A 15407-nucleotide genomic window follows, 5' to 3' on the forward strand; every position below is an offset into this window, starting at 1 on the left:
GAAGCAGAAATCCCAGAATTTTATGTGTTTTTTTTCTTTGGTAATTCAGGTTTTGGGTTATTTGTTGTGCAAAAAAGCATTGTGACGGTGTCATTAATGCTATTTTCAATGAAGAATAAATTCATTTGTCATCTCACAATTCAGAGGTTTGAAGGCGGCCATTATCAGCAAACAGTATAAAAAAAATAAACAAGTAATTAGCTAAGCCCACATCTGACACACATATAACTGCACCCGACCTTTTTGGATGCCCAGAGCATCAACATTGCCTGATAACAAAACAACCACGCACAGCTCGGTAGCGAAATGGTCATTTTCTAAATAATAGAGCATATCTCTGTCTGAGCCAGTCAAGCCAATCCAGTCTAAACTGGTTCTAGGTGCAGCTCCTCGGTTTGTCAACCGGCTGAAACAAGCTATTTCAGCTCCACTCACTTTAAAGTCACTCTGAAGGCAGCCTGCTTTTTTCTGATTGGCTGCCCCTCATAAATCAAAAGTTTGATGGCAGGTGGGTGGGGCTTTAGCTTGCACAACAACCATATTCGGGATAAATATCATATAATACCACTCAAAGAATTTTTAAAATATTTGTTTTAATTTATTTGTTTGTTTGTTTTATATCCCAGTGATCATTAAAATTAAAGTTAGCTGCAAAATAACGTCCATAAATAGACTACTGGAGGCATTTCAAGATGACTGGCAACTTGCAAGACCTGCTTCTACGAGGATGGTGATTCTACAGAGCCAGGAAAATGTTTCATTTTTGAATGATTGTGATCACTTGCACATAAACCAACCTCTTTATCTGAGACTTTTTCCACAGTATATGCATGACAAAATGAGGTAAATTAAGGAAAAGCATCGCTGTTACCCTCTGGATTGTAATACACAGAATGCACTGACATCCACTGTCAAGAACACAAATACGTAAGAAGATATAATCTGTTTTCATAAACATAAATTCTCATTAGATCACTTAAATCGTTTTCTAACAGGCAGGGAGGTTTCCAAGGGCCTGCCTTACTTAAAGGTCATCGTTAGGAGAGCAGCATGAGTAGTATTTGCTTAAATTCTTGTACTATGTGTGAATAATAATAATAATAATATTTAACGTTTAACAGAGTTCAGTTATTGTAGAGCAAATGTCAAATGCTGTCTGCCATCACATTACTTTGTAATTCAAGGACCAAGCATGAGCTTAAATTATTTTCATTAGGTAATGGAATGAAAGCTGACCTTACCCCTCAGGCATATAATTTACAACAAACTTATATGGTAAATGCATTTGATGTGGAAGACATTACAGGAACCATTAGAAGCTTTTCACTTGCAAATCTGTGTCAATTAAAGGTGAATGCTCATTTATTTACATGTCTTTTGATTCTTAAAAATCAACCCAGAGGGCTTTTTATTGAGTCTGTTTGGTACTGCAACGATATGACGTTTGGAAGCAGCACAACATATCTCATAAAAAGTAAATGTGTTTCTATTCAAATGAATTTGAAGATTTGTGTTTAAATACATAAAATGGCATAAAAATCAAAACACAAAGCCAAAGTTAAAACACTTAGATAGGAGCAACTGATTGTTTAAAACCTGACAGTTTAAAAAAATAATTAACAGTAATTATTTTTGGAAAAAATATGAATAATCAGAGTTTTTCCTGCCACAAAATTGGCCTGTGGTGTGATGACTAGGCAGGACAGCAGGATCAATTTGCATCCTATGAAAGTGATGAGGATGTATTACCTCTTTTTGACCAAAATGTTCCTGTTATACATTTAACAACATAGATTATGCACAAATTCCCTGTGCTGAAACGCAGTCACCTGTGGTGATATTTAACTTTTTCTTTTGTTTATTCATCAGCTTTCATGTCGCAGTGACCATTTGCATTTAACTAAATCTGGATAGTTTTTCAAAATATAACTTCCCAAACAAGCGCCCGGAGGCTCTTTGAGATGACACAATGAACTGTACACTGTAGGTGGTAGAGATAATCTGAATGAATGAACGTGAAAAGGTAGAAAACCACATGTGCAAGGGAGGCAATATTCACAAATTAGATATCCCAGACAAATAAAACACTTGGACAATATTGCACTCACAGTCAATGAATGTTATACAAGTTTGGTATGGTTCAGCAGTGTTGTGTAGGGGGAAGAGAACAGCTTGGTCGTTTTTGCATTTCTAGTTAATTTTCATGCGTGGATCAAACATCAGCAAAACAAACATATATATAATTACTGATGATTCACTGACGCATAATGTTGGTCGACTAGACAAGAAATACACTTAGATTTGTAATTTTACCTCTGTTCACCAACACAGCTGATTTTAAACCCAGCAATCAAGATGTGATTGAATTGTAGACTCTCAGCTTTAAGTCAACGGGTTTAGCAAAAGTACTAAAATGACTGTTTAGGAATTACATCATGCCCTATTTTCAGAGGCTCAAAGGTAACTGGACAAACTAACATCATTTTAACTGTAAAGATCGCTTTTAATTATTGGATGATCCTGCAGCCAATGACTGCCTGGCATCTAAAACCATCAACATAGGTGGTTGTAGCTCAAGAGGTAGAGCAGGTCTTCTGCTAATTGAAAGGTTGATTGTTCAACTCCAAGCTACTCCAGTCTGCATGGGCAAGATTCGTCCATCAGAGTATGAATGTGTGTGAATGTTAGACAGAAAGCACTTACTTAGAAGAAGCATTGTAGGAATGGGTGAGCCAAGTTGCGCTTTGAGTGATCAGATAGAGTAGAAAAGTGTTCTTTGAGATGCTCTGCTGTCCCTTGAATTAAACCCGAAAGTCTGCACTTCAATTGCTTGTTGTGAAAACCGTAAAATAAAAGTGTCTTTGACTTGGGGTTTAACTTTACTTCTTGCTCTTCCTGTGAAAAAAAGCAACAAAAAGTAATCACTGTGTTCTTCCCTTTCACACACTGTAAGTAGGCCACAGCTCTGCCTGGATATCGGTGAACAAACCCTCACACCAGCCCACTAGAATCTATCAACCACACTCACGTGGACTACTTACATTATCTTGAAAATCAGACTGATGATGTGGGTGAAATAACACTCATGGTGCCCAGCATCATCATTCACTGTCACTTTGACAGAGCGCAGAAAAGAGAGCAACATTTGCCTGTGACGGTCATGTGAACGTCCTCTTTTCCACTACAATCCATCAAGAAACAGTCACTGTTGCCTTCTCAGTTGATTTTCACTCCCAAGTGTCTTCGCAAGAGCCAAACCTCAAACACAGCTTTCATCTCATTTGCATTATCACAATTGCTGTTGCCAGCCAACACCTACCAGTACAACACTTTTTTCGTGTATATGTGAGCCCCAGAAGACAGAAAATTCACTCATCTACTGCCAATGGTAACTTCAGACTATTCTCCAAGGTGTTTCAGCACAACACTTTGACGAGTGTTAGTATCCTGTAGCTATGCTGGCTTCCACAATAACAACAGACTTTTACATTTACCATGGGGCAGACTGCTTAAAGCTGTGCTGAGAAGGATGTTAATGTAAGAATCCATCAGTCCTAAATCAAAAAGTGGAGCTCCAACAAAGAGGAATATCCAATACCCCCACGGAGATGCTCTAGATTCACCCCCTCTTTACCCAAATTTAAGTCTACAGTTGTCGCCTTTGCAATGCTGAAAATTAGCATTAAGTACCAATCTAACTAATGGGCCGACAAAAATTTCAAAAGACAGAAAGACAAAGGGCAAAGAGTGAATATTTATTTAAGAATGCATAATTAAATTATTTATTATCATGATTTATTGATTTATTAGCATAATTGAATGAAAAGCAAGTGCAAACACATCTTCTGGGCTGAAATACGAAGGTGTTACACAGCGAGCAGCAACAGAAATGCATCCGCGTCGTCCCACAGGGAGATGATTTAAGTTCTGCCCTGAAGACCTATTCAAAATCAACATTTTAATCAAACAAATACTTTCAGCAGTACATGTTTCGAATCCCATTTTAACCACTGTAAAAAAACAGGCTTTTTTATATCAGAGTGGAACCATTTGCTTGGCGAGCAAAAGGTTGCTGGTTAATGACTCAAATCTCCTTTTGCATTGCAGGAACAGCAGCTGGCATTAAAAACTGCTAAATCAAACATGCGGCGCTTCCTGCTGTGGGAACCCTCGTGGTAAGCAAGCAGCTGAAAGTAGTTTCCATATCACAATGAAACATAAAAGGCCATAAAACAACCTTAGCAGTTAGTTGGCGCACGTTTAGTGCGGTTTTAACTTTCCTCAAATCTCAGTCTTTTTGCTTGTTAATTTATGTTCGTGTTGATGCTAATAACATTCTGAATTTCCTGTCTGTGGGATGATTCATCATTGATAAAACCCACACAGATGCATCATCCTCAAACGCAATAATCAGATCAGAGTTACAGTATATGTTGCCATAGTGGGTGCTCGGCTGTGGCACTTCTGCAAGGGGGGGGGGGGGGGGGGGGGGGGGGGGGCATTGTGTCTGTCTAGAGCCTGCTTTCACTGGAACTTCACACTTATTTGCGAGGCAAGAAACACTTGCACGAGTCTGCAGTAGTAGGCCAGCTCATGTGAAATTTATCATTATGTAAATGGAAGTAAATGCAGACTGCTGAATTAATGCTTGGCATTAATGCACACAGGAAAACATCAAGATCAGACAGGGAGGGAAGGGAGAGCAAACATGCTCCCTCCTTTTGGCTTCGTGACACGTGAGGAAGCTAGAGTCAGAGCCTACAGCTGACTAGATTTCTGGTGGTCAGTGTGTGCAGGCAATGCAACGAGCAGAGCCCTGACAGCTTAAGTGCAACCCCGTGGATAAAAGGGTGTGTTGGATATTCGCTGCACTGAGAGGAGTACGTCATGCCATGCTACCCTTAATTAGCAATAAATAAATAAATAAATTTTTGCAAGTCTGCAGGTCAGACACAGCTCAGCAGTGATGATCGTTTCATCTCCTTTCACTTGGTCCACAGAAGCATGCACACACCATGTTTTTTGGGGTTTTTTTGCTGACCACATGCGATTTCACGTATGGTGCACTTGTAATGGGGGTTGCAACATTAACCCTCACTCTCTGACTTGTCCACAAACACGATCATGCATGGAGAAGCCATTTTACCACAGTACTTCTTTAGAAATGAAAATGCAGCGATGGTAGATTTAAAAGTACCAACAATAAATATTGCAAATGAAGCGCCTCGATGAAATGCATTGATTTCTTAATGGCTTGCATAGAATAAAAAGCGTTACCTTGTTATACCACAATTCGAAAGGAAAGAGGCTTTTTAAATGGCTGAACATCAAAAATAAATGTATTTCATGTTTAGTAGTTGGTAGTGATTCATTTTGGCTTTCGGAGACAAATGCTGAGCTTATTTACGTGCTTGTGCCTTCTGTGAATGTTTACTTCCTGGAGGGTAAAGCAACTCTGAATCTTTTTGCATTACAGCGAGGCTAAAAATGGATTTAATTTTAATGTTTGATGATGCATATCCATGTGCCAGATGCTCAGCGAGGTGAGTTTTTCATTTGTAATGTTCTGGTCCTTTTTGTGTTTGCCAATCAATAAAGTTAGCTTAAAAGTAAAATCAGTACCATTAACTGTAACAAGGGCCTCTACTGGTTAATCAAAGGCTCCGCCATCATTTTTGCATCTCTAACTCTGGTGACTGTTGCATTTGGAAAGTGCCATGTTGGTAAGCTTGAATATTAGAGCTGTTTAAATTAAAAACTGTATTGTCTACCACCATCCCATTAATGGGATGCAGTTTATGTTTATGAACAACAGCTTCCTCTTTTAGATTGTTCTTAGACTTTTATGTATTTTATATTATTTTTTATTTTTTGCATGACCTTGATAGGTGGACTCGGTAAGGTCAGTTTCAGAATAGGTTTAGTTTTCATACCATAAATGTGCCTCTCTCATAACACAGTGTGGTGTTTTGGCTCACATAAGCACATAAAGGAAATGGTTCAATCTTAGACCTGAGAAGAACTTTTGTACACTCCACTACAGTGATGGGAATCCTCAAGCTTATTGCTGAGCTCGGGCTCATTTCTCTGTAACAAAGAAGGCGACACAAACAGCAGAGTAAAATAGGTCAAATCCATAGGAAGAAGTGTATTTGCAAGACTATAAAAACAGGGACATTAAGCATGGTGAATGTGATATCAGTGCCCCAAATATATCCTCTCTGCTATCTCCTTTCTATATAATTACTTCTGTGCATTTAAAATTTTGGGGGCTGGTAATGAATGACTTTTCTTTTTGTTTATTTTCCAATACAGACACAGCGGAAATTGATTATCGGGGTGAGCTGATTACAGACCTTGACACTGAGATGAAGGCGCGCTGATACCTGTGTCATAAATCATTCATTGCACTAACGCTCGATTTTAAAACTCTATTCTTTGGCCTGTTTACATTGCACGGGCTTTAGTAGAAGTACCGCTCCAGATTGTGGCTTAAAGACAAAGTGAGGCAGGCCGTCTTGACTGAATGTTGCTAGGCCATCAATGGCCATTAAGCATAAGAGAGCCCATTAAAGCACTGCTGAGTGCCTACAGCCATAGAAAGACCTTTTTAATTAAGACACTGTATTCAAAATGACTGAGTGGATTTGTGCCGGGCATTGTTTAAGAACAAAGGTTATGCAAATACATCACCTTGAAAGCCCTTGGAAAACGACCGGTCATGTGGTAGCTAGTGTAACATAGAGGTTTATTGAGAGCAAAGGGTGCAAATACATGATATGAGGTAAAAAAAAAAATATTGATCCAATACACTGTATATCCCAGAGATCCAAATTAAGCCCTACCTATAACAACTCCCCACGAGACTGCAACTGACTGGACACAAGCTGCTGGAGGGCTATTGAACCTGCATCTATACACTGTTTGCACATGAAAGAACAATGCTGAGGCTAGTCCTGAATGCACTGATGATTCCTGTGTTTTCCCCCAAAACAAGCCAGCTCCAACACAGTTACCAGTGGCATCATAGAGACAGCCTTACCAGAAAGTTCCCAAACAATCTCAACTAAAATAATTGCTTATAAATTACACTTGAAATGAAAAGAATCCCATGCTTAGAAGCCAGATCTATTAAAACAGAATTACTGTACAAGTGGCTTTAACTGAGTCATTAATCCCACCTGAAACCTGCTCTTTACGACAGAGTAAATGTTGTGTTGTGGAACTGCATTTCACTTGGATGGGCATGACTACAGAAGACGCAGCTTGAATCACTGGAAGAAGAATGTTGATGTGTTTTCCACCAGGAAGGTGTGGTTTTCCTGATGGAGATGCAGAGGAGGATATGAGCCAGGAGGGAGTGATGCATGGGGACAAATGGGATTATCTCTGCTAGTAAACTCAATACTGAGCACAGCAGGACCACCCTTTCAGAGACACGAAGAGGAAACACCCACGTAAAACCTCACCAGCTTTGCAGCAGACAAAATGTTCAAATAGTTGCAGGTAGTAGGATACGACGAAGATGTCGAGCTGTCTTATCTTCTAGCCACAAACTAGGAAGTGAACTGGATTCTAGTGACAAGACAAAACACGAACCAAAACATCAGCAGTGAATTTACAAACAATTAACTGGAGCTCTGTACACATGTACACACCATTTTGGCAAGTGTAGCGACAATTACTGGCCAGAGCAGAGCGGTGTAGTCGGATTTGGCTTTGTAAAGCTAACAGATTAGTGTGCCATGTGGAGGGAAACTCTGAACTGGCTGCAATACTAGAAACACCTGAAGTTGGGAGGGATGGAGGGAGGAAAATCTGGACAATCAGAGAATCAGTGAATGAATGCCCAATGTCCTCTCTTTGGATTACACGTTCTCATCATGATGGAAAACAGACAAACACCAAAAAAAAAACATCCAAGAAAATAAAAACTGCCTGATTTTTCCTGATAAACAGCAAACATCACCCTCTGGGTCTGATTTAAGAACAGGCTACTCTCCGTTCATGTTACCCTACTCCAAGCAGGCTCTGTTCTGTTGCAGCTTCCTCTAAGGATGAAGGCTACTTAAGTGGCCCTGAGCAATAAAGTGGTTTTTCCAAGGTCAAAAGCACAACATGCATCTTCCCTTGCTGGAATGCAAAGTGAACCTGTGGTCAAGCCCTACCGTGACCTGCCCAAAGGAGACGGAGGAGAAATACAGGAGGGAGTGATGCTCCATTCATTAAGCAGCATCCGACTGTGAATTCACGCTGAACAGCAGCTAACACTAAACACAACAGTGCTTGCCAGCGATGCCGTAGCATGCTATGTGTAAAATGAAATCGACCATCTGAGCACGAAAACCCCGACCACTCGGCGGTGCAAAGGTATTAAGATGTGAATAAGCTTGCTGGCTCAAGACATATGGCCAAGTCACTTCACTGCACTAATTACTATCGTGGATTTGCACTTGGAAGGGGAAAAAAAGCGCGGTTCAGATGGCTTTTAACCCTCCCCCTCTGAAAAAATAAAAAAAATAATTTAAAAAAAAGGAAAGAAAGCTAATTTCTCCCAGAGGCCTTTTGCTCGGTTTTGTTCGGTGTCTGAACAAAGTGCATCCAGATGAGAGTCGCTGCTGCTGCAGCAGCCTTACCTTACACCCGAACATAAGAGACAGGGTCCGGTTGCTGCAGATGACCTTACACTGGCACATGACCGGAGAAAGACACTTTAAATTCCTGACAGGCAGAGACATCAGTCCAAAGCCCTCACACCAGGCAGACAGCACCAGAGCTCGTCGGTCCGCCGCCTCTCACTCAGAGCCACGGTGCAATTTAGACGAGAGCCGCGGAAGCTGGAGGGGGCGTGTGGGGCCGGTAGTACCCGTTAATGGGCGGGCTGCCCCGTTGAAGCGTGAGGTGTATTCCTGCTTTATTTGTTCGTTTATTTTTACATTTACTTTACGTTAACGTTTAACGAGTCGACTGCTGCCTGTACGTTGCCATATTGTCCAGAGGTTGAGCACAGCAAGCGTCACTCATAGCTATAGCGTCTCCCTCCCCACCAACCCCCCGCGTCTCTCTCTGTCCTCGCGCTTCACTTGATTGAGCCGTAAAGTTTGGACGTAAAGCGCAGCAGGAATCTCACAGGAAATCCGCGCAGAGAGTGACGCGATTATCAATTATCCTTTGAGTCTGCGTGAAAATTGTAGTAGTAGTAGTGGAGTAGTATCAAAGCGAGAGCAGTGAATGCCGGGGAGCATTTTTTGATGCTACACAAACATCCTCGCTCTCCTCCACATGTAACACCGTGATTGCTGCGCCCCCCGATGGATCACCGGGAAAATGGCGTGTAGGCTGCTGTCCAAGGTGCTGAAATCCCTCAACTCAGGAGGAGGGATGCGAAACGTCTTCATTTCATTCATCAGCACACGGTGTTTGACCGTATCCCTCAAAGCACCCTGCTCACATGGTCAGCGATGTATGATCCTCACGTTAAGCAAACACATGCCCAGTCTTAAATGTCGTAATAGTGTAAAATAGTGACGTAAACTAGGACCGACAAGCTGAGACTCTCTTGCTGTTGTGTTAGTATTTATATGTGTCATTATTTTGGATTTTCTCAGCTATCACTGCGCATGATCTGGATGGTTGTTATAGGGAATAGTGCCACTTGTGCTAAACGGAAGTGCTGAAAGTGGGCCTTTATTTTTCGCTGGGCCTGTTCAGAACTAAAAAACAAAAAACAAACAAAACAAACAAACAAAAAATGAATCAACCTAAAGTTAAATCAATTTTAAAATTACTCTTGATTTTTTTAAAATAGTGTTTTCAAAATAAAATACAATAGCAATAAGTTATTGTCCCTTTTTCTTTCACACACACACACACACACACACACACACACACACACACACACACACACACACACACACACACACACACACTTTACAGCTGTCACAACATGAATGTGTTTTTCATTTCATTCATTTGGTATTTTGATGGTCTCCACTCCTTCGTGGGATTGTGCTGGCATGGTGAGCCCACAGGGTGGAGTGAGAGAACCAGGTAGGGAAGATTTGAATATTGTGCATTCATCTCAGGACCGACTGCGGCGCAGGGCTCAATGCTCCCGGGTGACGTCAGCGTTAAATCGAACACAGAAACCGTTCCAGATATCCCAGTGTGCTGCTGATATATATATTTTTAAAACCCTTATCTCCCACCTATAGAGCTGGAGATATCCAGTGTGCTAAAGACACCAGCAGGTTTATCACAGATCTTCATGGGGAGGTCATTACAGCACAGTGTGAATTAGAATATAGTGCCAGCTGCTTAAAAATGTTTTTTTCTTTTAGAGTTAACTCTCTCAATGACCAAAAAAGACGTGTGTAGAAATTAAAAGTTTCTAGTTTGGTCATGTGATTCAGGGAGTAATCATCAACATAAGCAGAGAATCCTTGATCACATAAATGCTCTGTTTTATAAGTCATCTGAGTCTTTGCTTGCTTCACATTTGTCTTTTAGTACTCTGTATGTATGGAAATGTATATATATTTATGCACATAATAACTGAAAGTCTGTCCTCAATTGCAGCGGTGAATGCCCTTTGATAGTTCACATTGCCGACTGTATACTGGAAAAGATTGTGAGTAACAGACTTTTAGTAGGCCACCTCTTCAAAATTACACAAGGGTAGTCCACGCGTTTTCCTCTACTCCTCCACTTGAATTACATCCACACAGTTTTTATGTGTGTTTGTGTTCCCCTGGCAATACTCCACCTTCTGAAAGTAACTTTCTTTAAAGAGTACTGTCACAATATCAATAACTAATCATCTAATCAGAAGTCTGTCTCATTTCAGTTTGGTTCAAATCAGCCTTCATATCACAGGTCTAAATTATATATCATTGGCAAGAAAAAGACATGAACTATTTTCTATTCTTTCTCTCCTAATAGAGAAACCTCCAAATAAACAACCCAGGAATGCCTGGGATTCCTCTCAAGGCTTTCGTTAAAAATATGTAGACATAGAAATGTCTTTTTTCCCCCTTCTTTTTAAGTATAACTATAAATTGTACATAGACATGGAGGTTTCAGATCTGGAAGGCAGAAATCCTTGAAACCTGCTTTCTTTCTTATGACCAGTGGGGACATCTGGTAGCAATTTACACGCGCATAATTCACAAATCATGGATTATTTTTTGTGTAGCTTTGGTTCAAAGGCAAAACAAAACTGCTGACTTTGCTACCGTACTGTGTGGTAGCTTTGAATTGTTTGCATAGACTATAAAAGACTACAATGCCCATTTCTTACGTGGTTTGATACATCAATAAACACTTTCATGATGAGTTAATGGTATCGTTGCAAGTCTTATTTAACGCAGAATAAAATTAATTATGAGAGGTTACCATGTGATTTCAAAGTTATTACCATCTGAACATGCTCTATCCCTGCTTTGTAGTTAGCCATACTCAGCATTTAGGAAAACCGAGATCCTTAACTCGAGGCTTAGGCCAGTGGCCACCAGACTAAGAAGCATCCATCTTTAATATGCAGTGTATAGCCAACATATACAGTAGAAGTGACCCATTTTATGCAACACTTAAGTGTATTAACATGCAATTAACACAAAAACTGATGTGACTAACGTCATAAATTATCAGCGTAGGTACAGTATAATACATGGGTACACAGGTATTGTATAATAAGTACAATGTAGCATGGGCACAGTATAATTTCTATGGCATACTGTAAGTGGCTTTTCCCTTCAACTACAGTATTATGTAAGTGTGGGAGTCACATGGAAACCTGAACTGTTTTGAGTATAGCATTAACATCCTAATGCTGCATTGTATGAGAGAAACAGAGAGAGAGAGAGAGAACCCCAAAAGAGTGTTTCCATGACAACATCTGCAAAGGGTGGCAGATCCCTAACAAACAGTCCTCTTGCCAGCAGCTTTCTGGTCACTGGCTCTATAGCAGGACTGTTTCTGTCACGGGTGATTGTCTTCATAAAAGCAGGTGTCTCATGCTACTATTACATGCGACACAAGCGAGACACGTGACAGGTCTTCCTCAAATGGACAGAGAATTTAAAGAAATACAGTGAGCTCACGAGAAGAGCCCCTCACTGACGCTGTGAGTGGCTAAAACCCTGTTAAGTCTGCCCTGAGGTTAGAGCCAGATTTTCCGTACTAGCTGTGGTGGTTGGCTAAAAGTTTACATTAAAGCTAAAATCAAAGCTGAAATTCTGATTGGTTTACATTTAATTGTGTGAAAATGTAAATTCATGCAACATTGATGCCTTTGTTAATCTTCCCACATCCCCATCTAACATGCATAGCATGTCCTTGCTTTTAGATTAGCTCACCTCGTTTTTGAGATGTGTGTGATCAATAGATCCTACTCCGCCAACTATAGTCAGCTAAATTTTATTGCTGTTTTCTATTTATTAGACTCTTACATATACATAAACATCTCAAAATTAAATAAAGCAATGAATGCACTTTGATCTTGCTTCATTTTGCCTATAGACCGTACATTTCAGATTTATGAATTAGAGCATATTTTGTAAGTCCAGCCAACAGAAATAACAATAATATTAGCTTCAAACCTTTCACCAAATGTAAATGTATGCAGAGTAATTATTCCATATGTTATCCATATCAGAACCAATTTATAATGACACCATAAAGTTGATTGTGGCCATTGCATAACAGTTTTTCCAAACTTTATAATAATCTGTTTTTGAATTAAAGCATATTTGTGGTTTATTTCAACCTGGTGTATCTCTCCAAAATCTATACTGTAGATCTGGGAAAAGGAAAAATCACACAAAGGGCCTCTAAAGTGAGTTCCCTGCAGCTTTCCAGAAAACATGATATTTGCATTAATCATTTAAAAAATACAGTTTCAAGCTGGCCAACGCCAAATGTGCTCTTTGCTGACTTTGTTAGGGATCTCCAATTGGGGAATACTTGCCGTCTGATCTAATCCCCTTGTATAGTCATCCACTGCTTAGTGGATTGCTTACGTGCAAGTTACAGGTGTCGAAATTGTAGTATGATGGTGGGTTGCATTCTTTTGAACCATGCAGCCGATTGTTTCTTGAAATCTCTAAAACATAGGTTTGGACTACCAAGTTAACATGACCATACCAAAGCCTACAAAGCCCACATTACTGTATAATACACCGTTCTGAAATAAATCAAAACAAACATCTACCAATTAGATTTTTATAAAAAGCCATAAACTGATAGAACATGTGAAACATGGATGACAAAATAGTTTTGCTCTGTCTGGGCCCGCTCTCTAAATAGTTGTTTGTTGAGGCAAAACCTACAAGGAATTACAGCTTTAGTGTTTGCATTCACTGAAAGTGTAGAACTGCTGTCACAGAAGGTGGCAAACTGGGGTGAAACCAATGTATATCACACTTCCAGAACAATTCTCTACTATTGAGCCTTCCATTACCTCCAGCATTCAGCAGCTTTGACACCGGAACAGCGGAACTGAAACGCAAACACAACCGGGAATCTCCCGAGGCTCCGAGACTGCCTCAGCTCTCTTGACTAGGAAAACACACAAGGTGAGAATAATAGTATTCACACCTACACAGAACCAACAATATCTGAAAGTTCTCTGTGTGAATATCTGATTCTGTTTAGTGACTACAGTCCTGCAGCATCTACAGGCATAATTTCATATCAAAGAGGCCTGCGAGCTAAAACTAATTTACTAGAAGCAAAATGTTAGCTGAGATGCATTTGAGTGTAATATTTTATGAATTTACTCTTTAGTGTCAGAGAAAGTTAAACTGGACTTGTTGTCATCATTAAAAACCCTTTCTTTGACCCCAACGCTGCACAAAGCTAAAGGTAACCTGCAGGTGCAACAGCAGGACACAAAAGTTGTAGTAAAGGCAAACTGTTAGGTTTCAGATAGGATATTCCTGGTTTTCTCTCTTGCAAATTCACCCAGCTGTATAAATATTACATGCCCAAATGGAGTCATCACCAACAGCATTGACTTGGAGCAATCCATTATGTATGAAGTATGGTGCGTGCATTATCCCTTCAACACATTCAAAAAGCTAAAAGAAAAAATACATAGCCACTAGAATGCACTGTTTTTCTCCTTTTGGGAGAACTATTTAAGGGGGAAAATGGGATCGAAGTTGTCCGCACCACCCTTCAAGTGGATGAGAGCATCCACGCTGTCACGTCGTAATCTTAAAAGCGTGCGGATAATTCTCTTCCTGTGATGAGAGAAGAATGTCTAACTGCAGCTACTGGTCCAATTCTTTGCAACCATAGCCTCACAGTCTGTATTACATTCTGGTTCTGCTGTGCCTCCTCCCACACTAAACACAAACAGCAGTGTGCCATCCACAGTACAGAGACGATCCTTTGCCTGCTGCCCTCCCCTCCATCTGAGACTTAATGTGAAAAGATGCGCATAAAAGATCATCTGGATCATCACGTCAGGCTCTAACCTGCACTAAAATCTGTCCGATGTAAAACACCACCACCCACGTGCCGAAAGCCCTCCCATAGCCTGTCGTCTTGCTAAAGCAGCCATGCCGCGAACATGCTAATGCAATGTCTGGCTGATGACGTAATATGTCACTCTGCAAGACTTGATTTTAATAAAATAAGTCTTATTTCATATTTGTCATGCTTTCCTTGTTTTATGTTGAGCTCTTCACTGCGTCGAAGCCATCATGAAGAGCAGCACAATGTCAACGAGAGCGCAGAAGTCCCATCCAACTGCTGTTGAAATCTTCTGTTTGCAAAGGACAGCCAATCAGAAAGAAGTCTTAAAGAGATAGGGACCTTAAAGGACAAGGAGCTAAAAAAGCCTGTTTCAGACATTATTTTAAACTTGAATCATGAAAAGCTACACTATTAGAATCAAGGACTGGAAAAATATGCAGCTCAAAATTACTATATCAGGTATCCTTTAAGGTGTTGGTGGCAAATATGTTGTGCCTGTCTGTGTGAAACCATGACCTGTTTGTAATATCAAAGTCCTTAGCCACATCCACCACGATAAAGCTTATAAATGCTATTTTCTACACTAACAAGTAAACACCAGCCACAGGAATTTTAACGCAGCTCTTTTTTTCATGGAGTGATCTCATGTGAGTAGTGTTTCCATGTGCTTCTCTTCATGTGGTGTTTCCATAGAGCTGACGAACCTTGCCATGGTTTCTGTGGTAACTGCAGAAGCAAGGCTCTCTCCTCACTGAACTATTTTTGTAACAGCAGATGGAAGAAGACTACAGTTTAGTTTAGGCTAGTTTAATTTTCTTTGCCTTGGGGTGTGAATGCAGCTTAGTCTATAATTAGATGTGAAATTTGCTTTGTTGTGTTTTGTAAGTTTTTTAGCATGACCATGGCCAGGACTCACAGGAGTTCAT

General features: G+C 40.2%; 1 protein-coding gene across 3 annotated transcripts in view; it reads right to left on the bottom strand.

The window, feature by feature from the left end:
• Positions 1-15407, bottom strand: part of dlg4a (discs, large homolog 4a (Drosophila)) — a 60585-nt gene that overhangs the window by 31084 nt on the left and 14094 nt on the right. The window contains exon 1 of one of the 3 annotated variants that reach the window (XM_085288882.1): positions 8637-9042. The exons of the other annotated variants lie outside the window; for them this stretch is intronic. Coding sequence (XP_085145008.1) covers positions 8637-8738 — 102 coding nt within the window. The 5' untranslated portion in view covers positions 8739-9042. Of the gene's footprint in view, positions 1-8636; positions 9043-15407 lie in introns of those variants that run through there. 3 annotated transcript variants of the gene reach the window in all.

This window comes from Mchenga conophoros, linkage group LG10, assembly GCF_057382185.1.
Source record: "Mchenga conophoros isolate Kocher_MC1m ecotype Shallow Benthic linkage group LG10, M_conophoros_male_GT1.1, whole genome shotgun sequence".
Taxonomy (NCBI): domain Eukaryota; kingdom Metazoa; phylum Chordata; class Actinopteri; order Cichliformes; family Cichlidae; genus Mchenga; species Mchenga conophoros.